General features: G+C 37.0%; 4 protein-coding genes and 1 non-coding gene across 9 annotated transcripts; 2 read left to right on the top strand and 3 right to left on the bottom strand.

Moving 5' to 3' along the window:
• Nucleotides 1–960: 960 nt before the first annotated feature.
• LOC137940131 (uncharacterized) lies at nt 961–2,845 on the bottom strand. The gene is made up of 2 exons (XM_068785063.1): nt 2,759–2,845; nt 961–1,431 (listed from the first exon to the last, which is right to left on the bottom strand). Exons 1-2 carry the CDS (start codon nt 2,843–2,845, stop codon nt 961–963), a joined length of 558 nt encoding a protein of 185 aa, XP_068641164.1.
• A 169-nt stretch (nt 2,846–3,014) lies between these two features.
• TRNAR-ACG (transfer RNA arginine (anticodon ACG)) lies at nt 3,015–3,087 on the bottom strand. Its single transcript has one exon. It is a non-coding gene; the product is annotated as a tRNA-Arg (tRNA).
• Nucleotides 3,088–5,729: 2,642 nt separating this feature from the next.
• LOC137941697 (protein LNK1-like) lies at nt 5,730–15,070 on the top strand. 4 transcript variants are annotated; one of them, XR_011110429.1, is made up of 10 exons: nt 5,730–5,910; nt 5,988–6,117; nt 7,487–7,936; nt 8,996–9,311; nt 9,410–9,505; nt 9,874–10,542; nt 11,015–11,151; nt 11,293–11,428; nt 11,521–11,683; nt 14,403–15,070. XR_011110429.1 is itself a non-coding variant. In XM_068787220.1 (9 exons), the coding sequence occupies exons 2-9, from the start codon at nt 7,632–7,634 to the stop codon at nt 14,406–14,408; spliced, it is 1,731 nt and encodes a 576-aa protein (XP_068643321.1). In that variant the 5' UTR covers nt 5,730–6,117; nt 7,487–7,631; the 3' UTR covers nt 14,409–15,070. The 4 variants fall into 4 exon arrangements, 1 of the variants encoding a protein (XP_068643321.1); XR_011110430.1 differs by lacking the exon at nt 5,988–6,117; XR_011110428.1 differs by having other exon boundaries at nt 5,730–6,117.
• A 1,283-nt stretch (nt 15,071–16,353) lies between these two features.
• On the top strand, nt 16,354–20,014 carry LOC137941366 (uncharacterized). Its single transcript, XM_068786737.1, has 10 exons — nt 16,354–16,410; nt 16,523–16,651; nt 17,506–17,686; nt 17,770–18,076; nt 18,148–18,220; nt 18,328–18,408; nt 18,517–18,580; nt 19,276–19,363; nt 19,468–19,552; nt 19,639–20,014. The coding sequence occupies exons 2-10, from the start codon at nt 16,550–16,552 to the stop codon at nt 19,720–19,722; spliced, it is 1,065 nt and encodes a 354-aa protein (XP_068642838.1). The 5' UTR covers nt 16,354–16,410; nt 16,523–16,549; the 3' UTR covers nt 19,723–20,014.
• Nucleotides 20,015–20,683: 669 nt separating this feature from the next.
• Nucleotides 20,684–25,966, bottom strand: LOC137941365 (DEAD-box ATP-dependent RNA helicase 36). Of its 2 annotated transcripts, none has more exons than XM_068786734.1 (7): nt 25,754–25,966; nt 23,723–24,438; nt 22,605–22,927; nt 22,236–22,439; nt 22,043–22,124; nt 21,371–21,469; nt 20,684–21,287 (listed from the first exon to the last, which is right to left on the bottom strand). In XM_068786734.1, exons 2-7 carry the CDS (start codon nt 24,308–24,310, stop codon nt 21,144–21,146), a joined length of 1,440 nt encoding a protein of 479 aa, XP_068642835.1. In that variant the 5' UTR covers nt 24,311–24,438; nt 25,754–25,966; the 3' UTR covers nt 20,684–21,143. The 2 variants fall into 2 exon arrangements, with proteins under 2 accessions (XP_068642835.1, XP_068642837.1); XM_068786736.1 differs by having other exon boundaries at nt 25,847–25,966.
• Between the last annotated feature and the right edge of the window lie 676 nt (nt 25,967–26,642).

The raw sequence follows: 26,642 nt of genomic DNA, 5'->3' as shown, positions 1-26,642 counted from the left end.
TGTCATAGCCTATTATGCCAAACATGGGCTGAAACAGTGTTAACAAAAACAGGAGAAATATAATTCAAGCTTCGAGCACTGAGGACATAAAGATCTTGGACTCTGTCACCCTTGCCAATCGTCCTCTGGGTGGATAGATCCTGGATAACAAAGCAATCAAGAAGAAAACTTACTGTAAGGCCAGAGTCAGTAACTAAAGCACTAATAGAGATCAAGTTGAATTTGAATTGAGGAACAAATAGTACGTTTTTAAGTACAAGGTGAGAATGCAATTGAATATCACCAGCAAGATGGACTAAAAGTTGAGTGTTATTGGGTAAAGTAACTGTAGTGTAAGGGATAGCATGCAAAGAAACAAAAACAGGAGCGTGAGAGCAAATATGTCGAGTAGCTCCTGAGTCGACAATCCATGATTGAGGTGAAGAAATTAAAGGATTTAAGGAGATAGAAAAACAAATACCTGCCACGCATTGCCACGCAGAGGGATATAGAAGATTCTAGAGCGGTGGTGACTTGTGTGGAGCAACTCAGGTGTGTAGAAAGCATGGACACGAGCTGTTGAAACTGAGCTGAGTCAAGATTCTGCACAAGACTCCCAACAGAACTAGAACCTGTGCCATCAGCAACAATGGAAACCTGATGAGCAGCAACATGAGAATGTGGCGTGGGTGTGGAGGCGGGTCCAGTCGGATAGCCATGGATCTTGAAGCAACGAGCAATAGTATGGCCAACGGTCTTGTAGTGAGTACAATAATACTTATCCTTGTGTGGATTCCGGGGAGCATGGGAATTTTGATTCCGAGAAGCATTGGGATGCGGATTCCGGGGAGCATTATAATTTGGTTGAAATTTCTGAGAGGTGTGGGGGCCAGGTTTATGAACATGGGGCTGCCCGAATTTAAACGCGAATGCCATTGTGTCGGTGGGGGTATGCGAACTCGTGGCTTGAGGGATCCTCCGTTATTGTTCCTCTTGGACAACCAGAGAAAAAACACGATTAAGAGGAGGCATCGGATCCATGAGGAGTAGCTGACCACGAACATGAGATAAAGAGTCATCAAGGCTCATCAAGAAGGACATGAAATACTCCATGTTGTGGTAATCAATAAGATCCTTAACTCCACCACAACGTTTTCCACAAGAGCAATGAGGACGGTAATTGTTCAGTTCTTCCCAAAGGGTCGTCAGCTTCGTGAAATAAGTGTTTACAGAATCCTTGTCTTGGCGCAAGTTCATCAATTCCCGTTTAAGTTGAAAAATGCGCAGACCATTGTGCTGTTGATAACGATCCCGAAGAGCGAGCCAAATTTCGCGGGCAGAAGCAGCAAACATAACACTCGCAGAGATTTCCTTGGAAACCGAATTTAAAATCCAAGAGATGACAATATTGTTATTCCGGGTCCAGGAGTTCAACAAAGGAGGATCAGCACTCTAAGGTATAGGTATAAAACCATCGATAAAACCCATTTTATTCTTCACAGATAAGGCGAGAGACATTGCACGGCTCCAACTGGTGTAATTTTCACCAGTAAGTAGCTGTGAGACAAGAACTTGCCCGGGGCTGTCCGAATGGTGAAGATAGTATGGGTGTGAAGGTTCGTCAAAAGTGGAATGAGTCGAATTGGTACGAAGACCAGAATCGGAAACGCCCGTCAATGAATAAGTCTCCATGGAGTCCCCAAGAAGGTACTAATGAAAGGCTGGGATGTAACCTAAGAATGCAACAGAAAAAAAATTTTGAACAACAAATGGAGCACAACACATCGTTCGGCCAGTCACAAACTTAACCTTCACGGCCAAATTTAGAGACAAATTAGGTCACGGTAATGGCGCCAGAGCACCAACACCGAAAGCAATGAAAAAAAAAAAAAAAAATTAGAGAGAGCACCAGCTCTCGGCCAAATGTAGAGATAAATTTTGGTCACGGCAACGGCGCCAGAGCACCACAGAAATAGGGGCAAAACGGCCCTCACGGCAACGGCGCCAGAGCACCACGACCAAAACAGGGGCAAATCAACCCTCACGGCAACGGCGCTAGAGCACCACGACCAAAAACAACCATTCTTCACAGCAGAGACGCTATCTCGCCGAGAAAGAAAAACACGCAGGAGCTTAACTGCTGTCGAAAACAAAATTTTAGGAGGAAGATAAAATCTAACCTCTGTGTCGGGAGATCCGCTGAAATGGAGAGCTGAAATCAGGTCACCGATGACCGTCGCAGAAATGGGTCTCCGAAAATGGACGAAACGAGTCGCCGGAAATAGGTTGCCGAAAGTTATGTCGCTAGAATCCTCGAGAGAAGGGTCGCCGGCCGAAAATACTCAGAGGATGAGGATCATCCGCTCTGATACCATATTAGAAATATGGATCGAAAAGAGCCGTTGCTTTGTTCGTCAGGTTGGCAACGGTCCAGGGGACGAAGACTCTGTTTCGTGATAAAATCTTTATTAAAAACACTGTTACGCATAACAGGTAGATTTATACAGTGAAATGTAAAAAAGGCCAAAATGGTAAAATACAAAAAAATAAATAAATAATATATTAAATTACATTCTAATAATTATCTGAGTACTTCTTCACCGTAATTTCAAGGATGGCTGTACTCGTATGAGAAATCACCAACGATCTTCTGTAATCAAATCCTGCTTCAGAGGCTACCCAAAAATACCACCGATCCCTTCGTACTAGTAAACATGAGCAAAAAGAAACACAAATAACAAAATGCCTGAACCTATCTCCATATTCACAAAACGGAAACCCGATCAAACCTGCGAAGGCTTTTCTGAGCTGCTCGCAGTCTCCGATCGGCGTTGGGAGTTGATCCGGCTACTGCTATAGTCGGCATTGTAGCTTTCTGTCTTTAGATCTTCTTCAGATCGCACGAGAGGCAGAGAAATGCATATAAGCAAAATACAATTTGATTTATTCACTTCAAGTTGTTACCAAAAATTGAAAATTCTTCCGTTTCAGATTGGTGACAGGAATGCAGAATAAGGAGATTTCCTAAAAAAAAACGACTCCACTGGGGATCGAACCCAGAATCTCTGGTTCCGTAGACCAGCGCCTTATCCATTGGGCCATGGAGTCATTAATGGTAAACAATTAGTTATTAAATATAGATTATTATCTCTCCCTTGCTTCGTCATGGTCTCTAGAAAGACCAAGAAAGAAGCATGCGAAGCCACCTCAACAGTTACCAAACGTCAGCTTCCCCAGATACTAACTTTTCTGTCAAGTGTCTTCGTGAGTGAGCCTCGTTCTCATCCAGGAGAAGGCTTCAATTTTTAACGTTATCCGGCGGAGAACAAGATAACAAACGACGCAGTGGATAGAGTTGCACTTGTGCTACCTGCCTTTGGCGTATGGGCAGCGCTAGTTGGCAACTTGTGCAAGTGCTTTGCGAGAAACTGCCGATTCTCTTTGAAAGTGAAAATAAGCTTTTCCCTTTGAAATTGTCGGAGATATCAATTCTAGAAGGTCAAGAATGTAAAAGAATCGATCCCCGTGACTGTTTCCAAGTGTATCCACTAAGATTTAAAGTACATGTTTTGATTACATTATTTTGATGTGTACAATCTTAAACAAACCAAAGTATAATCATCTTTATCTTTCTAGTTTAATTACAAATATTTATTTAGAATAAAATGTGGGGTTTATCCCAATTTTTAAACTAGTTAATGAATTACTATAAATTTGATGTGAATTTATCCCTTCTTTTTCCAAGTTTTATTATCTTGTGATAATGAAGAGCTATTTATCTCTCGATGTTGGGATTTTGGGGTAGTCATGAGTTGGGTTAGACGAGGAATTTGATCTAATCTGATGCCGTTTAGGCAAGGATGAGGTGACTCACCTTGCGGTGGTGCGGGGATTAAAGTCATGCCTTGAAAAACTTGACCTGTGATGCACTATTATGAAGAAAATATACTTGTATTTTTTTTTTAAAAAAAAGAAGTTATTTTGCTCAATAAGCTATTTTAAATTTTTTTAAAACCCCACCTTAAACCTAACCCTTGCCCTACCATAGTTGGGATAGAAGGGAGAAGAATTAGGCATTTATCAATGGCATTTTTTACTATTAATTTAAAGGTTATATTTAATGCCAAATAACTAGATCTCATAATTTTATTTGAGGATGTATTAACACATAAAAACAAGTCTACAGGAGTTTAATTAAGTGGCCTATTTAACAATCAAGGTTTAAAGGAGGTTAATGGTATAAACAAGTATGCATTCTATTAATGTTTCCCCAAAACGGAAGAAAAAGGTATTCGATCAATCATTTGTTTGCCTATCTGGACCCTCAAAAATTGGGTAAATAAATAAATAAAAAATAAAAATAACATTATTTTTAAATCTAAATATTTGTAAAAATAAGTGGCATCAATAAAAAATTCATTGCGATATAAAGAATCAAGTCTTCCCCCTCTCAAGCAATGATGCTTTTTTCCTTAGTTTTTGTAAAATTGATCAAAGAGAATGATACATAAGAAGTTAGAAACATAAACAATACTTTAATCAAGTGTAATTTCTCGTGTATTTAGCTCATTTGTATTTAACCCTAATTTAATCAAGGTTATCGCAAGGTTTTATATTTTTTACTTCCAAAAATTAGTTTATAAAACATGAATAAAATTTATATTAACCATTGGCAACTAAATATTTATAAAGTAAAAAATTATATACTATCTTTTTATAAATAAATTTAATAAAAAAAACACAATATGCAGAAAAATAGGGGTATCATCGGGTCAAGCCAAACTTGAACCTATGTAGGTTTGAGTTTGATCTGACCTTAACGCTTATCATATATTTAAATTAATATATATAAAAAATAAAAATAAAAATAAAAATTATGATAAACTTAGTACCATTGAACTACAAACTATCAGAGAGGAGTCAAAGACTTTGCAATAAAGCATACTAATGTATAATAACCAACTTAATAGATCTAATAAAAAGAACAAATACCATTTTCAATAGTATTTATTCTATTGGCAAACAACAATAAATGGTATTTTTACAAAATAATCTATGTTAACAAGTCGTTCATGAGCTAATAAGGCGAGCTTAAAAAATCTCAACTTTGACTTATTAGACTTAATTGGCCTTATTTCAAGTTTTAGTTTGAGCCAGCTTTTCAGTAAAAACAAAATTGAATTATGAACTGGTTTAGTTGGGTGGCAATAAGAAGAAAAAGAGTGACTTGGCTTTGAAGAGGAATATTATAAAAAAAATGATTTGCGGCCCAAGTTTACCGGGATCCAGTTATGCCACTGCAGGGTCCCGCAACGCCTGATTCTACTCTTAGCCACAAAAAAACTAAGGCGGCAAAATCCTTACCATTTTTTTCTCGCGAACAACATTAAAAAGACGCGCTAATTTGAAAAAACGCTGCCACTTGCATACGTACTCACGAATAAAACCAGCTGCGGTAGGCAGCGCGTTTATTTTAGTCTTCTCTTTTCCCTCTAAATGAAGGAATCCCAAGACGCCACAAGGCAGCCCGGGGGCACGGTAAATGGTGGTGTGTCATACGTGTCGGCGTTTCAAAGGCTTGGAAGCGCATCTGGCCAATCATTTTGCAGGAACTGATCGGATCCCATCAGCAACTCTCGGCCACCAGTTCTAATATGCGTCGCCTAGTTTTGATCTCTGGTCCACGTGGCACGCTCCCGGCCCCTTTTTATTTAAGTCGCTTTTAAAATTCGAAATTGGGAGAAAGAGAACTCGTTCTGGCTGCGGAAGAACTCTCGAAATCGGGAAGCTGAACTGAAGCTGTATTTTTCTCGCTAGGGTGGAGTGTCTTTAGCAGATTTGAGGTTTGAAGTGGTGAAGAGTCTGGTTTCCGGCGGAGTTTTCTGGTTTTACGGTGTTTATTTTGGCAGGGCGGCGGGAGTTAAGCAGCTGGTAATTTTTCTGTTTTTGTTTATTTGCGTTTTTTTGTTGAATACTCGTTGGTAGGTTCTGGTTCAGAGTTTTGTCAGGTTTTGGACTCTTCCGCTGGAGATCTGTGGAACGTTTCTTCATCCGAGGATGAAATCTCATTGGACGGTTCAGCATATGTTCAGTGGGGGGTGAGCATCTCGGATGGAAGGCGGTTGGGGCGTTTTTGAAGTGAGTTTGCTTTACATGCCGATTCGGTTTCTTCTTTTACTGCTCTTGTCGACAACAGGAAAGCGAAGTGATTGTGTTGAATCCGTAGTTGTTTTGTAGTGTGGACTTGATTTTAGGTTTTGGATTTCTAGCATAGGCTCCGGTTCTTTCTTGGTGGGGCAAACGATTGTAACTTGCTTTTAGATCAATTTACGCCTTTCCGATTTCTTCGTAACGTTTCAGAAAGTGGTTGTTTCCTTCTTCTTCTTTTTTTCTTTTCCGAGAAAGTGGTAGTTACCACAGTGACTCATTTTTCATCTTAGGCATTTTATTTTGTTCGGAACAGTTTTACCGGTTAGAGGAATACATATTTGATCAAAAGTAGAAGGTTTTGCAAACACTGATATGATTATGTGGCTGACGGAAGAAATTCATTGAATTAATCCAGTTCGTAGTCCTCAGATTCTTATCCAAGAAACCAAAAGGTTTCCGAAGATGCTTTTTAGAACCTTGAGGAAGCGTCCGTTATTGAGTTGGCTCTAGTTTTCGCCCCTTTTGTAGCCAACGAGTGCTTGAACTAATACTTATTATATGTACACACAACTGAACCCAGAAATATAGCAAACAGTCAGCAGGAGAAGGCTCGCAGTGACTAAAAGTGGTGCCTGAAAATACTACAAAGTGATGGAAGAATGTTATTTTATACTGTTTTAATCACATTTTAATGCAGTCCAACTACTTTTAAACCCTTCTGTTTCTAGCTGAGTGATGTAGGGGCACTTGAACTACTGATCTTGCTTGCTGCAAATAAGAGGTTGCAACAAAGTGGCTACGTACATGTGCAATAAGAACATCTACAACTTGTGAAGGGGAACCAAATCTTTATTCTCAGTTTCATCTGATAAGCTTACCCTGAAAACCTTGACAGTTTAAGGATGCATTGAGTACTTAATAATGTTTCTTGTTGATGCCGTGAGGTCCATTACTTATTAGGTTTTGTGTCTGAGCGTATTTCAATCAGAGTTGCAATGATAAAGTTTTAGTATTCAATGTATCTGGCTTGGTTAGTATTTATGAGCATGATGTTAGTATTCTCCACATTGTCAATTCAGAACATGCAACAGCATAAGCTAGAGTTTAAAGAAAAAAGAATAGGTTTTGTTAATTTCACCATATAATTAGTTTTTTTCTCTATTTTTTTTCCAATTTAATCTATATTTGTGTCACAATTTATCATGCTGATCCTATTTCTTAAGCCAGAGGCCATTGCCCCCTTTATTGGAGGTTGAATACTTGACTTACCGTCTTCATTATGGCATTGTTTAGTTAATGTTTCAGTTTTAGATGTCTCATGGACAACATTTCTGTATTGTGGTTGTGATATGGGCAGATAGCTTGGCGCTGATACAAGAAGCTTCCTAAAGTAGGAATCCTGTCTGAAGGAGCACTGAAATGAAAAAGTAACCTTATAACATGTTCTGTTTGGGAAGGAAGGGCTCACTATTCATTTAGGCCTGACTGAAACAAAGGCTCCAATGTTGGAGAAGAGCGCATTGTCCCACTTGCATGAAATGGGCTGTATTGATGCTGTTACTGATTTAGCTTGTAAGGGTTCAAAAGTGTCAGATAGTTGCTTTAAAAGTGGTGAAATAGACTCTGTTGGCAATGAGTTCTGCACAGATGATCAGACCTTGTGTCAGTTCCAACTACCAGATATTTCTTCATCAGATGATGTGCTGGAGTTCTTCAGAAATGAACAGCAGGATGATGAGTGTCAGAATATTTTTGACTATGGGTGGCCTGATATTGGCAACTTTGAGGACGTTGATCAGATGTTCAGGTACTCTTATATTTTCTTCCTGGCAGTTGTGATTTCCATTTTTTTAACACACATTGTTGAACTTTTTTGGGTTGAACATTGATGGATATAGTTGGACACTCGATAAACGTAAACAACGTCTTACAAAGGTATCTAAATGTGCAATAACTTGAGAGGCTCCTTTCCTTTGTAGCCACCTTGGTTTGACATTCTGAACCCTCTTCCAGGATCAAAATGGAATCTATTGGAAGTATTTCATGGTTTTTTTTTTTAAACGTCTGCAGTACAGGTGTCTTACTTGGCAGTGTTGGAGAGTAGAAACTTACTTGCCATTAGAATGCCTTGTTTTTTTCTCAAAAACTATCCAAAATTTCTTTTATATTGATGAAGTGATAGAATTGAGGCTGGTCAGTTCAGAGATACAAAGGCAATGGGTTGAAATTCTTTGGTGCATCTTGTTTGTATGAAGGAGCTTATTTCCAATCGGCATAATATGAGCAGTTAATGACTGGGCTATGATATATAAAGGAGTACTGGGCAGGATGGGTCCAAGTCGAACCTATTCTTATGATGTGAAAAGAAAGCTTAGTTTATCATTTCCAGTTAAATCACCTAACCAATCCTGCTCATGCTGAACCAATTATGTTACCTAAGTTTGTTAGGTTTCTAGGGTCTAGAAAAGCTCGACTCAGTCAACACCAGTGTTCTTCCAAATTAACCTGTAGGGGTGCCTGGACTTCAGAACTAAATTTAACATTCGTTATCCATTGATCAGGGTCTGTAGTGCTGCTATATTACGAATGATGGATGATCTATACTTTCCTGAATATGGTATAGTAGTTTACGCTAATGAATAGCCCATGCTTGCTGATCTTATACTGCTTTCATTTTTTATCTATTTAAATGACTTAGATCACCCTTGATGTTTGGCCTTATTTTCCACTGTAGTTTATATAGGACATTTTTTTGTGCTCTTCTCTTTGCAAGATATACCGGGCACTTTACTAGAGTCATCTATCAATCTCTGTCTTTTTCTCTGTCTCTTTTTCTCTCTAATGTTTATTTTGTTGTTGGTGGCAGGAATTGTGATTCAACATATGGGCAACAGAATGGTAGTACTGCTGATGAGCCCTCATGGTTTTCACCATCTTCACATGCAATAAGTGGCACAGAAGAGGCTTTCAAGTTAGGATTCAGGTCAAAATTTGCGACTGATCCTAAATGTAGTCCTGATGGTCAATGTCCTGTATTTGACGATAATCAGAACAACATGTCCGGTGCGGTTAATTCTTGGACCTCAGACATTGACGATGCTTCAAATATGGGTTTTTACTCTTACACAAGTCGGCTAGATGATAATTGTCAAAATAAGAGGGAATCTGCATCCAGAGAACAGGTCACCAGAAATATGCAAGTTGCATTGTGTTGATAATTTTGATCAAATATCCTTTTTTGTCATGTAGAATAAAATTTTCATTTTTTAAAATATTTCAGGGAAATGACGGTAGTGGAGGGGAAGAGAGCAAAATGCTTCTTTCTAGAAAGGTGACAAGTGGAAGTTTTGTTACAGGACCTCAGGGTGTGAATAAGGTTAGTTTTGCCACCTATTACTTTTTTATGGTTAAATATTTTGTTGTAGAACCAGACTTAAAATTACTATTGGATGAAATTTATTTTTAATGATATTCATATGAGACCAGCAATTGTTCCCTAACCCATGTCTCTGATGTTTTGTACTGATTAACTTGAAAGCAATTGTAGCCTCATGTTATGCAGCTGTTGTTGATGAGGAAGTTAATGATGAGTGTAATGTTCATTTTAAAAATTGGCAAATGTGATAACTTGTTCACTTTATCCAAATTGGGTAAAAAGAGGTTTTGGTTATTCAGCTTAGAAATTTTCTGCTAAAAGTACAAAGACTTTTCGTTCCTCATGCTCTACTTTTATTACCCATACAGGTCAGTAAGCCAAAACAGTTGAAGAACGACGTTCAGTCAGAACGAAAAAGAAAAGAAAGATCATCGGAAATGAACGGCAGTGTGACTTATGGTCCGGCTCAAGTGAAAAAATATACAAATTCCCTGAATCCTGAACCACTGCAAGATTTCTCTGAAACAAGAAAATGTTGGGAATCCAGTACCATGAACTACCTCCCTGGGCACAATTCTTATGTGAATGTAGTTGCTCACCATTATCCAGTTCTACGATCAGCATGTACTTCCAAATCTGAGAACAAAAACCTACTGTATGAGCCCTCAACTCAAACTCCCAACAATGTCCACCCATTAAGGAGATCTCCTGATCACCATTTCAAGCCTTCAGTCTTCGTACCTGGGGAAAAAGTACAAAAGTTCCATCAGAGACGGCAGCTACATTCACAATATAGTGGTGGATCCCAGGAACAGACTGCCTCTCACACTGGAATTGATGATGAAACTCCAACTCAGAAGCAAATAAACCATGTTCAAGATGAATTAGGAGGTGATAGTGAAGCAGAAGTTACAAGAGTAGAATGCTTAGATTCGTCAGCTATACAAGACAGCTCTTCCTGCATGAGCTCTGTCTTATCTAATGGAATCTCGCCCGAAGCTGCTAGTTTTCAGCAGCTCCAAGATGTTATGGAGCAGGTAAAGTTATTGTTTTTTTTTTTTCTCTTCTGAAACTGTATGGGTTGTAAACACATACAAAGATGCAGTACTGAGAGAATCTACTTCTCTAGGAACAAATCGACTAGATTAGTTGAAGCCTACATGTTTAACTGTTTGGCCACATGATTTTTAACTTTTCATTGATTTGAGATCTTTATGTGTCCAAATGAAAGCTATCTCGAACCTGGATTGTTATTCTCTTTGTTACTGGAGGCATTTGACAAGATAGCATGCATTACATTCTGTTAGCTTGTTTACCATTGACTGTTAATCACATATGCTGCAAATTGATAGGCTTGTGTTTACCTGCATAGATGCATGTCTCAGAGATACTACTTCAAGTTTGTGGAAAACTATATACACAAACTGCATTACACTACATAATCATGCATGAAAACCATGAATACTCATTTGAAGTTTCACTAAGCTGCATGAATGTGCTTGATTCCAGCTGGATATCAAAACAAAGCTTTGTATAAGAGACAGTTTGTATCGTTTGGCTAGGAGTGCGGAACAAAGACATATGAACAGTAGCATCAAAAATCGCATAGAGAAACATGCCGGTCCAATGACAGATGAAACTAACAAGTAAGGGGATGGCAATTGCCTACTCAATTTTAGCAAATGGGTGTATTGCAAACAAGTTGGGTTTACTGATTGTTTTACTGTTGTTGTAGAGGTTCATGTCTGTAGACATTAGAGTTCTCTTACTTTTCATTCAATATGCAGGTGTGTGGGGTTTATGGATGCAGAAACAAATACAAATCCTATAGATAGATCTATTGCACATTTACTCTTCTCTAGGCCACCCGAGCCATCTCTTGGTGCCAGTAGTGATGCATTGTCTCTTGAATCCCACATCATGGTAAGCTTTCTTTCAGAAAGTTACAACTGAACTCCCATTGGGCTTCTTATATTTCCTTCTTTCAGATAACTGTCATGTAACTGCACAAACAGGTTCATGGCTGTAGAACCAATCAGCCTGAGATGCATGATGGGATTGATGACATTAAAGATGCAGAGGTACTGATTGCATACCACCAGAAGCAATAAATTATGTTGAAAATTGATGCCCATCTTCATGTAAAAATGGTTGCTTATTAATGGCATTGGTAAACAGGTCAGCTTTGAAGTCAAAATTTGGTATTCATAGTTTAAATCATAATCCTAAAATGTGGCACTTTTGTGTTACTGGCACAGGCAGTCTCAATCTTCATTGAAAATATCTGCCGTTTGCCTCTTTTAATTTAAATGATAGTTCTTTTAGTTAGAAAAGTCAAAAAAAAAAATTAAAATTAGTTTGATACACAGGTCAGATAAAGTAATGCTGATGTGAAACTTTGGTTGTCTTTCCAAACCGTGGTGTCCCTGTTTCTGTCTATTAACGTTTATGCCTCTTTTCAGAAAAAAATTAGAAGTTGAGTCGGAAGTAGAACAAGGCTTCTAGTATGGCTTTTGCTTATCCTGTTACGGTCTGAATCTTTTGCCTTATTCAACCTCTCGAGGTGCAAAAACAGTCTTGTGTTTAAAGATAACATTGTACCATTGTTCATTCAGTTATGGTACTTTCTCCTGTAGCCTATAATAAGTCTGGACAATATAAGTGTAGTGCAGGTAACTCCTGGTGAAGTTTGTAGCATTATGTGAATGTACATTGTGTCCTCATTGAATTGGTTTTATAACTACAAGCACTTAAGTATGAATATATGGATATTATTTTTTCAGGAATGTTTTGGAGATAAGTTCCTAGTCTCATTTTTGTGTTATGGATATGTTCTGCTTAAGACGGATCTTTATAGGATGAAAGATTGTTATTTATGTCAAAGGTTATCTGTTTTGGTTATGAAACTCATTTTCTTCAATTTCTAATAAAATATGGTTTTTAGCATTTTAATGTTCTTCTGCACAAAGGTTGTGTCACGGGGCTTTCTAAATCTTTTATTTCTGCCAATTTTCAAGCATATGTCTTTTTCATCTTTACTTATTTTCTGAATAATGTAATAGATTTTAAAGACCTCATTATATTTGTGACGTTGGATCCTGATTCATTTTAAAATGACTAGCTTAAGCTAGGAGGCTTCTCCCCAACTTATAGCCACAGGTTTTTTCTTGATATTAATCTATGTTGGGGTTATTACCACTACTCATGTTGAAGGCTGACCTAAATGGACAATGGACTTGAGACATGAACAACGAACCAGGTTCAAACTAAATAAGGCAGGAATTAGGCCCAATAAGGTAGAGGTCCTAACTATGTTAAAGTTGGGTTGAGGTCCATCCTAAAATGTCCAGCCGTAATTAGAAAACCTTTTCCCATCTAATAACCACAGAATTTTTCTTGAAATTAATCTACTTATTATTATTCCCACTAATATTAACAAAATTATTCCTATCAAGTTGTGTATCACACTAATGGTCAAGTTAATGCAATGTGAGTAGTTTGGAATTTTTTTATTTTGAGGTAATCCTAGTTTATCTGGCTTAATGATGTTGCCATGCTCTGGATTTTGTTGCTATCTATTTACTAGATGTTATTCATTTGGTGACGTCCTAAGTACTACGAGAATATACGTTTAGCATCCTAAAATGGGACAACCTATGGTACATTTAGTCTCTGTTTTGTATAAAGCGAACAATTCCTTGAGAAGAATATTTTTTAAATATTGTCAAGTCAGAGAATCTAATTGTAAATTTTGCCTGTGTGAGGTAGGCTGGAAACAAGTATTGGGAGCTAGCTACTATTGTAAAGTGCCAGAAAAAAGTGTCGATTATCAGAGTTTGTTTCTTTGCTTGTTTTTCAAGTTCGTGCTAGATGAGATAGAGAACTTTACTTTCTTTTGATTCTTTTCAGAAGTGGGACAACATATGGTTCCAGTTGGAAGCAGCCCCCGGCTTCTGGCTTTGAGACCTGTGCAAACTGATTTTTATTAAATCTTTGGAAAAAACTGCCTGAAGACCCAAGTTTATGTTTTATTTCACTTTCATCTCATCTATTTTTACATCTTTAACTGTAGTTGTTATTCGTTGACAAAACTTTGATGCAAAACACTTTTTCTAAAGTTTCACATGAACATCATATCAACCTTTTTGAACTATCATTTTCTTTTTTTAAAAAAAGACATTAAGTTGTTATTTCACTCTTTTATTTTTTGAAATAGTTTTTTATAGGTCATGAAGCATTCTTAAGATCATCTATGTTTTACTAGTTTTTAGGAGACATTTGTTGGGTTTAACGAGATTCAAGGTGGAGAGGTATTTCTCTCGGAGTGCTTCTCTGAGATAGCTTGGCTTGGTAGCTTACTCGTATATTTAGGCATAATTTTTTTTTCTAGAAGCCTTTCAGATGAGTGAAGAAGTGTACCTCCGTTGTTGTTTGCTATGTGCATTTTGCCTGCGTTTTCAAGTGCATGGCCAGCTGGCTGGGAACTGACGATATGCAGCTAATGCGTTAGTGAAGATTTTAACTGTGTTCAAGTGTACTACTACTGTCTGGTGGCTGTGGATGTCTTTATATTATTTTTCATATCCAACAGCTCTCAAGTCCCTCCAATTTTCAGTTTGTGAAGCCTTTTGAATCCGTCTGAGAACTCTTGTTCGTCTTACCCCGCCTCACTGAACAGAAATGAAGGTTGAAACCTAACATCCTTCTGTTATGGAAAAGGTTCATGTGAAATTCTTTCTAGAGCTCGTAGAGGAATGATCTGTAAACTCTTTAACAGTGTTGGGTTTCTTTTGTGATTGGTATTCCTTCCAGTAGGATGTTTCTTGCATCAGGATGGTGCTCTTACGTTGCATCAGTCTGTGGATGTAGACTCTGACTTAACTTTGATGTTTTGAAGGTTTGAAGTCGTGAAAGGCTTTAAGGTCTTAGTTGCTGAGGTCGGATCAGCTGCGGAGTGCTCCACAGCCAACACGATCTTGCTGTTCCTCTAGGTCGAAAAGTTACATCTCTGTGCTGTCATTTCCAAATGGAAATGGAGACGACGCACAGAGTTACCTTTGTGCAAATGTATATTCAATTTTGGATCGAGCTTGTTTGGTTGGTGAGTTAAGGCAGAAACAAGAAGAAAACTAATAGTAGCTGCTTAATCTTGGTGCTAACGTGAGCTGAAGTTCGAACACAATGGGTGATTCCAGCTAACTAAAATTCCACAATTTACTACGGATTTGTGAAGTATGAGACATGCCCGACCTGTCGAAAAGGTGACGGCTAATGAGAGATCATAGATGGCTCCCGAACAAAAGAGGAACATATGGATTTAAAGACTGGGAATTAGGTAAAGCCTCCGAGATTTTGACTGGCGTTCGGTTTGGTTCTTGTGTTAAGAAAGTTAAAATTGTTCAAAGCTGCTGAGCCCTTGCGTGACTCTCCAGATTGTTGAATTTAAGAAATCTTGTGTTTCAATCACTAACTAGACGCAATTCGTCTTGAATGATGCAGTGTAATACTGTAACTGTGTACATGTTGACCCATTTCATAATCCTTTTTGTGGAAGGAATTGTTCAATCCCCAAGGTACCAAGATCATGACAAACTCGAATCACCCCCAATTGGGCAATTGGAAGTGCTTAATAAGTGTCTTGAGATGTATCTATAAAGTTACAACTGTCTAAGAAGTTGGCAAATTACATTCTTCATTATTGAGCAATATAGATAACTATAAATTAGTTAAACCCAAATCCTAAATCGAGCCAATTGAATAATAAAAAGCCATCATGCTTTTATGTTGATATTCAAACATCCCATCTTATGATGACTTTGCACTCTAAAATTGTCCTTTTTCACCTTTTTATCATAATTATCAAATTTTCTTAGATGTTTTCAAAGTGTAAAGGTTTTATTAGTGTTATCAAACTTGGATCAATCCGACACAAAACAGTTGAATCATCAACTAAACTCGGCCCCTTGTAAACAATGATTGAGAAATCTTTTGTTGAAAACCTCAATTGTTGTTCGATCAATGAATCGCAAAAAAATAGTCCGGATAATTAATTGTTGGCTTGAAAAATCCCATGAAATTAATTTTAATGATAACAAATATTTAAAAAAATACTTGAAAAATATTGGCAATAAACCCATTCACCTAAGCTATAATTGAGCTAACATTGTATGCAACAATCTCGAGCAGTTAAAAAAAGGCGATGGATAACATGAATCACAATATATAGGGGTCATATATGTGTATTCCCCATTATATAAAACATCGAGTGCCCACTTTTCCCTTAGTTTTAAGCTTTATTATTACACTTACAAGCTTCCACTCGGTTGTTCTCAGTCCTAAATAATTCTTACCACAACTTTTTTCATGATTAAAAATCATTTTGCTTTGTCACCTACATTATCACGACTACATTTATATAACTTCTTCATGAAACATCTTCTATCACTTATCCCTAATGTTATATAACTTGATCAGTCTCACCGGTTGAACTCAGTCCAATCGTATCTTGTCATGGTTCCATTGACCCGCTCGGACAGGCTGGTTCAGTCGTTCAACTCACCGAGACTTGGCCCAGTTGGCCAGACTGAACACACATGGATGAGGGGTATTGGGCTTTTAAAATATAACATCATTCAATTTAATATTGTAAGCTTTATATAGAGCATATTATGGGCTGCAATAAGTATTCTTTTGTTAAATCCCAATAAGGCCCATGAATTGATTGGACTTGTAGCCTGACTTTGCACACTACCAATAGTCTAGACATTGATCAAGAGCGATGAATCAGCGGACCAACAAGGGCCCACTAACTGCGCAAGTGGCGGCAGGAGCTCACCAACTGCTCCTGGATGAAGGAGAGGCGAAAATGAGATATACCGAAAGGCAGTGTAACGATTCCACATCTGGTTCGCAGCTGCTGTTCTTTAATTCTTATCCGTTCTTTTGATATTGGGTTCTCTCTGTCGGATAGAATTTCTCTTTCTTTTCTCTCTGCAAGTTCTACTTTTCAATCTTCAGGTTGTATCCTTTGTGGGATTCTTTCTAATGGGTTACAAAACCTCGTTTCGTAATAAAGCAGCGCATTTCGTCTCTGATTTGACGGCCGTTATCCTCAATCCAATCTCTGATGAGCCCTCAACACCTGATGTAAGTAGAGTTCTGAGCCTTTAACTGCTATTTGTGGGTTACTGAAATTATTCATGTTTTTTCGGAAGCTGCTTTATTGTAATTTTTAGTAGTTCGATATGTGGCCTAGCATTATAAGTCGATGAGTTCTCTACTGAAATGTTTCTCTTTCATTGTTTCTGAGCGATTACTAGTTAACTCTTCTAGGGGGAGTTCTTTTTGTTGTTTTTCATTTTCCCCTTTTCTGAATTTTGATGCTTTTTGGTCGATACTGTTTTTTTGTCAAAGTATGTTGTGTTTAGAATAAAAACTACGGCATTCCCTTCCCTGGTTTGGGGTCGATCATTGTTGACTTTCGGGTCAAGTCTATATAGCTCGAAGCCCTCCTGATCGTCCGAAAGATAATTCATTTCTGCATATCTTTGGTGTTTTAGCTTGGTCACATGATTTGAATTGATCGCTTCATGAAATCTCCATTTTAAGAATAATGCGGGATTACTTTTTTGTCTTTCAATGCCATTCTTTTTTCTTTTTTTTCTGAGAAGGTAGAATTTCCCTTCCTTGGTGCAATTAGTTTTTGAATTTTGAAGTATGATATTCGTGTTGCAGTCAGTTTACTTTCCTTGTGATAGAAAATTGCCACAGCCTTATGCCGGCTTTAAGGACTCCTTTTGGTGGATTTGAGTCCTTTAGGCATTTCGTTTCTCATGCTCTCAAGTCTGAATTTTTTGAACATGATAAAGTTTCAGAGGCCTATCTATAATTCGTCATCGACTACCAGTTGGATGTTTTAGGATGTTGATTTACTTCTTAACTAATTCGAGTTGTGTCAAAACCCATAGAAGGATTCAACATACTTTCTCTTTCTTCACTAGGAGACTAATCACAAGGCAGAGTTGAATTCCCAAGAGCAGTTGCCTACAGCAGAGACCTCAGTTGCTGAAATCGATGGTCCTGACACATCATCATTTTCTGCATTCCTGTATTCACTGCTATCCTCTCCAGAACAAGGCAAACATTCTAATGAAGAAATCAGTGATATTAATGCTGGATTGGGTAAGTCTTTTCTTGTCATTTCATTCAATAAGATCTGGTCCCAGAAGCCTTAACACATGACCTGACCAAAAAATTGGTTTCAGATTCAACTGTAAAAGAGAAAAGTCGAAGGAGATCTCTGATTACATTTGGTAAACAATCAATTAAGAAAGCTATCTACCTAGCATCAAGAGTAAATGGTTTCAGAGATCAAAGCATTGTGAAAAACAGCGATGGAAGAAATGATGGGTGTGAGTTGAGTTCGCTTCAGGTTCCAGAGGCAACTTTATCACGGGTTACTTTACCGGACATGTCTGAACCTTCCTTACTTCTTTCTGAGAGTACTCGGAGGAGTCTTTATATTTCACTGCCAGTACTTGTGCAAGAGAGGAAATGGATCCTACTTTATAGGTAGGTATGTGCCTTTATTGTTCGTAATTGTTTCACGGAAAGGTTTTTAATTTATTTTAATCTTGATGCAGTACTTGGAGGCATGGAATATCACTTTCAACTCTGTACAGAAGAAGCATGCTTTGCCCTGGCTTCTCCCTCCTGGTATTGCTCTCTCTCCCTCTCTCTCTCTTTCTCTCTCTCTCTCTCTCCCTCTCTCCCTCTGTCTCCCCCCCAAGAGTTACTGTATGTGTGTTAACTACTACTTTTAGGTTGTTGGGGACCGAACTGGTGCTGTTTTCGGAGGGTTAATTGAGGCTCCACTTGGACTAACCAATAGAAGAAAATATCAGGTGCATTTGAGTACTAGTCTGTTTTGTACTGGCTTACTACAAGTCACATTTCATTTCATTTCATCAGGCAACTGTCTAGATGGATTGACTGGTTATGTTTAAAAGCAGGGGACAAATAATACTTTTGTCTTCTCGAACAGATCGAGTAATCTGGCTGTTTTTCGACCAACAGGTAATCAGATTCAACGTCTCCTTTTTAATCTGAATAACATTTAAGTGATCAGTCCAGACCATAAAAAGAAAGAGTCTGTATCATATTATCGTACAAACTACATCACAATATGGTTTCACTGATGCATCTCAGCCAGCAGCTCATCCTTGCAAAGGACTGCGATGTTTTTTAATCAGACCTTATACCATGTAGGCCTGCTTCTAATTTGTTCATGGATTAACTGATTGCTTTGATCTAGTTAATGTTTCTTCTCCATGATTTTTTTGTAGAGTTTATACTAAACAGACTGTTAAAGATACTAGTTTTATGTAACATTGAGCCTTTTGTGAATTCATAGACAATTTTACAATTGAAGAGTTATTTTTTTAGATACATTCGCAAAACTTGTTTAATTCATCTGTCTGCACTATAATGAGGTAGCTTGGTTCTCAATGCAGCTTACATTACATGTTTGCGACTGGTGCTTTTTGATTTATAAGCATGAAATGAGAAATCCAAAATATATCAAAATAGTGATTGGGTCCCTTAGATTACTCATGGTCATGATTCTATAATAGAGCAATACTACATGGAAAGTTTATCCTCAAGGAACCTATCATTCATCAGCAGAAAAAATGTGTCCTTTACTGTGTTGCCGTCTATGAGTTTGGAGAAAATGTAATTAGTCAATAATCTTGCTTCTTCTGTAATGGCAGGCGCTAATCGCTATTTCACATTGTGCTCAAGTGATTACTTAGCGTTGGGCGGGGGTGGTCATTTCGCTCTCTATTTAGATGGAGACCTGTAAGCTCACATCTTCTTCAATGATATTTCATCTCTTATTTCTATCGAGAAGTTAACGAGTTCATGTTTTTGTAACTTTGTAAAAAATTATTTCGTTTGCCAAGGCTGACTGGATCGAGTTCCGCATCAGAAACCTTTGGCAATTCATGCCTGGCAAACTCGCAAGATTTTGAAGTGAAGGACGTTGAGGTAAAAATGAAAATAACCTTTGTTTCATGGTTTTCTGGTCTCAAATGAAAATTAGTGTATGTGTTTTATTATAATGCCTTTTGCAGCTATGGGGCTTTGTATATGGATCAAAGTATGAGGAAGTATTGGCTTTGTCACGAACCGAGAGACCCGGAATTTGTAAATGGTGAATCATCCTCAAGCATGAAATGGACCTTTTTTCCTCCCTCATATGGGACAAGCTGAGTCTGATCATCCCCATTAACTTACTCCTTGGAAAAGAATATCACTGTGATTACACCTCCAACCGACAGCCGTTTTCTTGCCTGGATTATTGTTTCTGCTTTATGCGTTTCAGTAACGTTGTAAATATGGTTCACCATGCAAAAAGTCTCAGGTCTTATCCACTGTGAACAGCTGTGGTTTGTGTATAAATAAGCATACAACTTTACTGAGATTTTTGTTCCACAATCAATTCTTGAAAAGGTGTTCTATGTTAACACTAGAGCTAAGCTCATCGTTTGCGAAATTGTTCCAGCAAGGATTACAGCGAATTGTTCCTATGCCTCATTTGTCTAATTTAAACATCATCAGTCCCTCAAATATCACTGCACGCCCGTTTTAGTACGCATCCAGTGAATAAGGGTGGATATTGGGCAGGACTTTCATGAAAACTCGTCGGAAAAAAAAAAAAACGGATTTTTTCTAACTCGACCCGTGTTGGATCCAATTCATTTTACAAATATATGTATCATATATATATTTTATTTTTAGATTTTTTGGAGATATAAACTTGTAAAAATTTTATGTATATAGATATTTTTGTAATTTTTTATAAGTCTATAGAATTTATCTTATAAGGCCGTCTGGAGCTGGATTAGAAATGAACCCCAAGTTGGTTTAGAAATTGATCTAATATTATATGAGATTGAAAGGAAAGAGAACAGAGGGAGACACCATTCGGATTTTTTTAGGCTTTTCAAGTTAAAAAACCGTTACTGACCCAACCAATGCCCACCCCCAACTACTAGGAATGAGGTACGGAGAAGGCGTTGGACCGAGGCCTGGGTCCAGCCTCCACCACACGGGAGACTCACACAAGTCCAAGAATGCTGGAGACTACATAAGTAGACAACTAGGGTATGTAACATACTGTAATTACTTATAAAGCATTTAAGATAAAATTTTATATCACTGACAATAAAAAACTTGTCTACACTAACACCCATTTCGAAGATGAAGATCATATAGATGCATAAGATGAAGACACCCCCCCCCCCCTATACGAGTTCGGGATGAAGTGACCAGTCACTTACGAAACTTCGAACGAAGATAATTTATCAAAATTATAACAGAGACACTCAAACGAAGTTCCTCCTATGCCGCGCATCTATACAATACTAACCTCACTAAATCTGTATTGAGATCCCATTTCTTGGGCAGTCTTGGCCTCTTGGGTGCTGAATGGCCCAACCATCATGAGCTCCGATGTACCAGGTCAATTGTTTAGAGGAATCGCCCGAGTTTTATAATCTCTCCCAAACAAAGAGAAGAGCCAACTTCAACAGGACATCTTGGTGAGCAGCAATGTTTGCCTTGTTGTAACAGCATTTCATGATTTACGACTTTTACGCTTTTTCTTCAGCAAGCCCTTCGCCTTAAGAGTTTTAAGTTTCTGATCTTTTCTTGACTTCGCCCTTTCTTCAAAACCATCATCGACCATCTTCATTCTGGCAACTCCTCTCGCATCAAATACCTGCAAGATGAAAATGTTGTTTGAATCTAATACGTAGAACCAAGTCAAACATAGGATCCAAGAGTTTTCCAACGAAACCTTGCCTTTTTAATATCTTCATGCTCTCCAAATTTCTTACGCTTTATTTGATCCAGCTTCTTTTCGATCACAGATTCAATCGCATGAAGAAGATGAACGTCATTCTGCAACCAAATATACTTGTAAGGCAAGAAATAAAAGTACAGGAGGCCCTTATGAAGATGAATGTTCAAGAAAATTAAGTTACTCTCATTTCATTAAAAAGAAAGAAAAAAGTCCATCAAACACCAATTGGGTGTTATTTCCTCTTTCCTATTCCTCTCATATGATTGAGAACAATGCGAGTAAAATTTTCTACTTTGATCATACAAATGCTCCTTCAGAAAAGTACTACTTGTGTACTTTTACTTAAATTGTCTTAGAAATCATACGAATTGATGTCAATCATAATGGTGGAAATGGGAAAACAAAATATGCTATGGAAAACAAAAAATACACATACGAGCGGAAAACATCACTCCTATCAAAGTTTGACACTTTACTATTCAATTGATGTATTTCAGTTCCTGCAACTTCCTTTTTGAAATATACCATCCAAAACAACGTCTACTCCCACATCTCATGACAAGAAGAAAAGTTGTAAAGCTTGCACTAAATGAAACTAATGTTTATACCGAATTTTTTTCTACAAAAATAAATAAAATAAAACATTTGAAACACATGTTTGTGATAACTACCGGAGTAATGAAGCTAATAGCCAACCCTTCCCTTCCAGCTCTTCCAGTACGACCGACCCGATGAACATAATCCCTTGCATACCTGCAATTAGTTGGAAATTGAATCACTCAATTAACAAATAGTTAGAAGCATTCGAAAAATAAAGAACAAAAGGAAACCAAAAACAGTACAAGTATTCAAACGGAGAGTAACCTTGGAATATCGTAGTTGATAACAAGATCAACAGTTGGAATATCTAATCCACGGCCGGCTACATCTGTTGCCAACAGGATAGAGGCTTGGCCAGATCTAAATCGGTTTAAGGCAGCAAGCCTCAAAGATTGGGATTTGTGGGAATGAAGTGCAGTAACTGCCAGTTCCAACTCTTCTAAAAACAAACTAAGGAAATGACAACTCCTGTTTCGACAATTCAAAGGAGATAATTAAAATAATTTATAAGGAAAACAAACTATGGAAATGACAACTCTTTTTTCAACAATTGAAAGGAGATAAATAAAATAATTCATAACAAAGGTCTCAACAACTTCTACAACCATGAAAGTAACAAAGAGATTCAAATACCTGCATGTAGATACAAAAACAATCACAGAACGTATACCCATCTCCTCAATTTTTGAAAGAAGGTGAAAAAGATAAACATCCTTATCCTTGGCTGGAACACTAACATACTGCTGTTTCAGAGACTCTACAGTCTTGAACCCCTGATAAGCCTCATAAAAGTAAACCTTATTTTTTGAAACCTCAAGCAGACTCTGAAGGTTACTTGTCATGGTCGCAGAAAATAGAAGAGTTTGTCTCTCTTTAGGGATCCACTTGAAGATGACTTCCAGTTCCTCCTCAAAACCAACATCTAGCACCCTATCTGCCTCGTCCAATACAAGATACTAAAAACATAGAAAAATATAAATCATAAATAAGAATATCTGAAAAAAAAAATAGCACATACTTTTCACATAAAGTTGACAACATGACAAACCAAGTCCCCTTGAAATACCAAGTTGAGTTGTCCAGTCAAAGGATTGCCCCAAATCCTAGAAGCTAACACTACGACCAAAAGTAATAAAATAAATACTCAAGATTAACTCATCAAACCCACCAAGAATATGTTTAGAGGAGTACCGATATGTCATTGTTTTGAAAAAAACAAAAGAGGAGTAATATGTGATAAAAGCAACACAACCCTTTTCAACAGTAGAAACAATACAAACCAACCTATGTGATTGAAACTCAAATCTCAACATTTTTTAAAGCTTCTAAAATCTTTAAAAACTTGTAAAAAGATTCTACAGGAGACTAACGCTTCAAATAAAAACACAAAAAAATTCCTCGAAGGAACAACTCAAATCCTAATCCTTGGCATTTCTAATTTCAATAATTAGATAAGCAAACTTAAATGGTACTTACTTCATATCTATCCAGTTATTTATTTTCCACGAATTTTACAGTTCAGCCATCCTGCTTTGAATGTAATTCTATCATAAAAATCATTGCCCAAAAACTGATAAAAAATACAAAGATTCAGAAACAAAATTCTCTTTCAAACAATAATTCAAATCATAGACCAACATAGAAGCAAATAATCTTTTCCAAGACAATAGAGAAGTAGCCAATCTTCTCCAGAGAGAATTTTTTTGAAAATCCCATTGTACAATAGTAAACACTTCCATGAGTCCACTGACCTTTGTCTTAGAGAACACAGCAGGTATGTCCATACAATCCTCCAAAAGGACCTTAATCCTGCCTGGTGTTGCAATTACAATGTGGGGCCGCTGCATTAATGCCCGTGCTTGGTTAATCATATCCATACCACCAACAATTACCTCACATCTCAATCTGAAACTAGATCCTAGGGCCCTGAATTGATCCGCAATTTGATATGCTAACTCCCTTGTTGCTGTCACAACAAGTGCAAATACACCATATGGATCCTTGGCAAGATGATTCAAAACTGGGAGGGCAAAAGCAGCAGTTTTGCCAGAACCAGTCTCAGCCAAACCCAGAACATCTTTTCCAGCAAGTATTTGGGGAATACAATGGGTTTGGACAGGTGTAGGGTGTTTCATGCCAAGTTCTTTGCAGGTCCGGACGGACCAATCAGATAGGCTGAGATCAGAGAATGATTTGCAAGAGTGTGGTGCTTTCCCAGACTCATTTTGAGAGAAATTAAGATTTTGTTTAAGTTCTAGCGAGGTTTTCTGAGAGGTCTTCAAAGAGACACCCCTCGAGAAGAGAGGGAAACCAGATTCAATTATGTTTTCAGATTCCATTAGAAGTTGTCTTCAAGGCCTTTGTCAACGAAAATTATAGCATCCCATCAACTGTCAATGTTATTCTGCCATCAGTTTTCTTCACATCCCCATGATGATGACCAACAAACCTCTAATCTAGCAAAAACCTGAAAAAGAAAATATTAAAATATAAAAGTAAATAGAACAATTCATCCTTTGTTAAGAAAAACAAAGTAACCAGAGCAAACTCATAGTTGCTAAGCATATGATAGAATGTGTGAAAAAAGGTAATGTTCATGACAAAATAATAAGGCTTATTGAGATGATGAACTAAACTACCTACTGTATTATAATAGAACCACCAACACTATTTTCACATAGCCAAATAGTGATAACTGAATTTATAATAAATAATAGTAAGATAATCTTGGTTCTCATGCTTACAACCTTGAGAATGATAAACTAAAAACATGAGGACCACAAACATGAACCTCAATATCAGTTCCATATAAAACAATATAGAGAACAACAGAAAAAAGAAATGATAAAAGTGTATGTTGGAAAAGGAGAGCAAAAAGACCATTTGAATATTTTGTTCTCAGTATTTTTTCCTTTTTCATATGTCCAGCGGCTGTCTGGCGGTCACTTCGTTTTGCATTCAAACAATAAGATAAAGGTTAAACCACATTTGGAGCAAATTAGATGGAAGATCATGCATGTGAAAATAATCTGCAATGATACACCAAAGTGTTTTACCACTTTAAAGGCCATATTAAAAAGAAGGAAGATAACACTGATGAAATTTTATGAAACAAATCCTAATCCAACACTTTGCAAATGGTCACAGTTTGTTTTCATTAAATTCCAACCATTAAAAAAGTAGATAAAACAATTAACATGATGAAAAATGCCTTTTTATTGGTCATGCATCAATATCAATAAGAATGCGAATCAACAATGGATAATTTGAGTACAGATTGCATTCTGTTTCTCTTAAATGTTTCACTGAAATTTCAAAAAATTGGGTAATTTGAGTAAAGAACACATGCTTTTTTTCTTAAATGCTACAATGAAATTCCAAAAAAAAAAAATCAGCAAAGGAGCATAACAAGATGATCTGAAATAAATAATGCAGAAAATAAAAAAGAAAGAAAACTAAAAAGAGGAACGAAGACGGAGATACGTGGAGTAAAGGAGGAAATAAAGAGTAGAGGTCCACTGAGAAATTAGTACAGTGGCAGGTGAAAGTGAATTACCTAGGGATTTCACTTTCACTCGTTCAAGTGAAATCCCTCTCCTAGGCGAGTGAAATACTCGATCGCTCGATATCTCCCCCGTTTTTTAAGCCAAATTTTCGTTGTTTATGAAGTTTACTGGCTTCGAATGTCTAACTGTTGCTTCTTTTCATTACTGAGCATGGATGTTCGAGTACTAAAACGAGAAAAATAAGACGATATAGTGATATTGATCTTCTCATGTTACCTCCCTCAACATTGTTTCAAAACGATTGACGGATTGGGATAAGCTGTTGTTCCTACTCACAAACACGAAACATTGAAGCTCAAATATACTCACCAGAAAGAGAGATAGTAGCAGGCAAGAGAAATCTGAAAGTCTGAAGAAGTGTTTCAGAGGAAGATGGCAACGGATGGCAATGGCGGACGTTTTGCAGAAGTTAGGGTTTCCACGGGCAGGCCTGACTGAGAACGGTTGAGAGAAAATAGTACAGAAAAAGTTATAAATAACTTGAAAAAATGAGGAAACTTAATATTATTAATTGTGAGGGTTTAGAGCATGAAAAAAAACTCCTTATAATTTTTAATTTTTAACTCCAAAAAATTCTTGGGAGTTTTCATTGATTAAAATAAATTCAAAGTTTTCGTTAATTGGATAAAATCTTATTTAATTTAAATATATTATAATATTTTTATCATTTAATAATTATTAAATTTTATTAATACGAATTACTCTAATCGAACTTTGAATATGCAAATACGTCATTTAATTTTTTATAATATTAAATGTTTACACTAATTTTTCATTTATTTATATTTTTTTCATACTGGGTTCCAAACCAAGTTGGGTCGAGTTGAGTTTGAGGATTTTTGCACATCAAATTAGGACTTAGGATTATTTGTCACCAAGTCGAATACTAATCTTAATCATGAAAGTTGTCAGTCTTATACTATTCAGATTTATACTGGTCTTTCTTTCTTCTATAAAATATTTTATTTATTTATTATATTCATGATATTTACTAATTTAAGAGTGATAATTAAAATATCATAAAAATAATAATTTGACCAAATATCTAGAGTAAATATTTTGGTTTAAGTATTTATTTTTTATAATTAATTAAAATAATATTTTT

This window comes from Aristolochia californica, unplaced genomic scaffold, assembly GCF_029961685.1.
Source record: "Aristolochia californica isolate CCGP_79_NKW_82.1479 unplaced genomic scaffold, dmAriCali1.0.hap1 SCAF_9, whole genome shotgun sequence".
NCBI lineage: Eukaryota > Viridiplantae > Streptophyta > Magnoliopsida > Piperales > Aristolochiaceae > Aristolochia > Aristolochia californica.
The sequence above is the reverse complement of the archived record's forward strand: the minus strand, read 5'-3'. Positions and strand labels throughout refer to the sequence as shown.

What these genes read in the sequence shown, in the direction of transcription:
- LOC137940131 (XM_068785063.1), bottom strand. Translation starts at nt 2,845, where the DNA reads ATGCCGACTATAGCAGTAGCCGGATCAACTCCCAACGCCGATCGGAGA. An exon ending in GCCTTCGCAGGTTTGATCGG is followed by an intron (nt 1,432 to 2,758) that starts GTTTCCGTTTTG and finishes CCTATACCTTAG; the next exon opens with AGTGCTGATCCTCCTTTGTT.
- LOC137941697 (XM_068787220.1), top strand. Translation starts at nt 7,632, where the DNA reads ATGTTGGAGAAGAGCGCATTGTCCCACTTGCATGAAATGGGCTGTATT. An exon ending in AATCTGCATCCAGAGAACAG is followed by an intron (nt 9,312 to 9,409) that starts GTCACCAGAAAT and finishes AAAATATTTCAG; the next exon opens with GGAAATGACGGTAGTGGAGG. An exon ending in TCCAAGATGTTATGGAGCAG is followed by an intron (nt 10,543 to 11,014) that starts GTAAAGTTATTG and finishes GCTTGATTCCAG; the next exon opens with CTGGATATCAAAACAAAGCT.
- LOC137941366 (XM_068786737.1), top strand. Translation starts at nt 16,550, where the DNA reads ATGGGTTACAAAACCTCGTTTCGTAATAAAGCAGCGCATTTCGTCTCT. An exon ending in ATGAGCCCTCAACACCTGAT is followed by an intron (nt 16,652 to 17,505) that starts GTAAGTAGAGTT and finishes TTTCTTCACTAG; the next exon opens with GAGACTAATCACAAGGCAGA. An exon ending in CCAATAGAAGAAAATATCAG is followed by an intron (nt 18,409 to 18,516) that starts GTGCATTTGAGT and finishes GTTTAAAAGCAG; the next exon opens with GGGACAAATAATACTTTTGT.
- LOC137941365 (XM_068786734.1), bottom strand. Translation starts at nt 24,310, where the DNA reads ATGGAATCTGAAAACATAATTGAATCTGGTTTCCCTCTCTTCTCGAGG. An exon ending in CTGTGTTCTCTAAGACAAAG is followed by an intron (nt 22,928 to 23,722) that starts GTCAGTGGACTC and finishes CTATGTTTTTAG; the next exon opens with TATCTTGTATTGGACGAGGC. An exon ending in AGCATGAAGATATTAAAAAG is followed by an intron (nt 21,288 to 21,370) that starts GCAAGGTTTCGT and finishes TTCATCTTGCAG; the next exon opens with GTATTTGATGCGAGAGGAGT.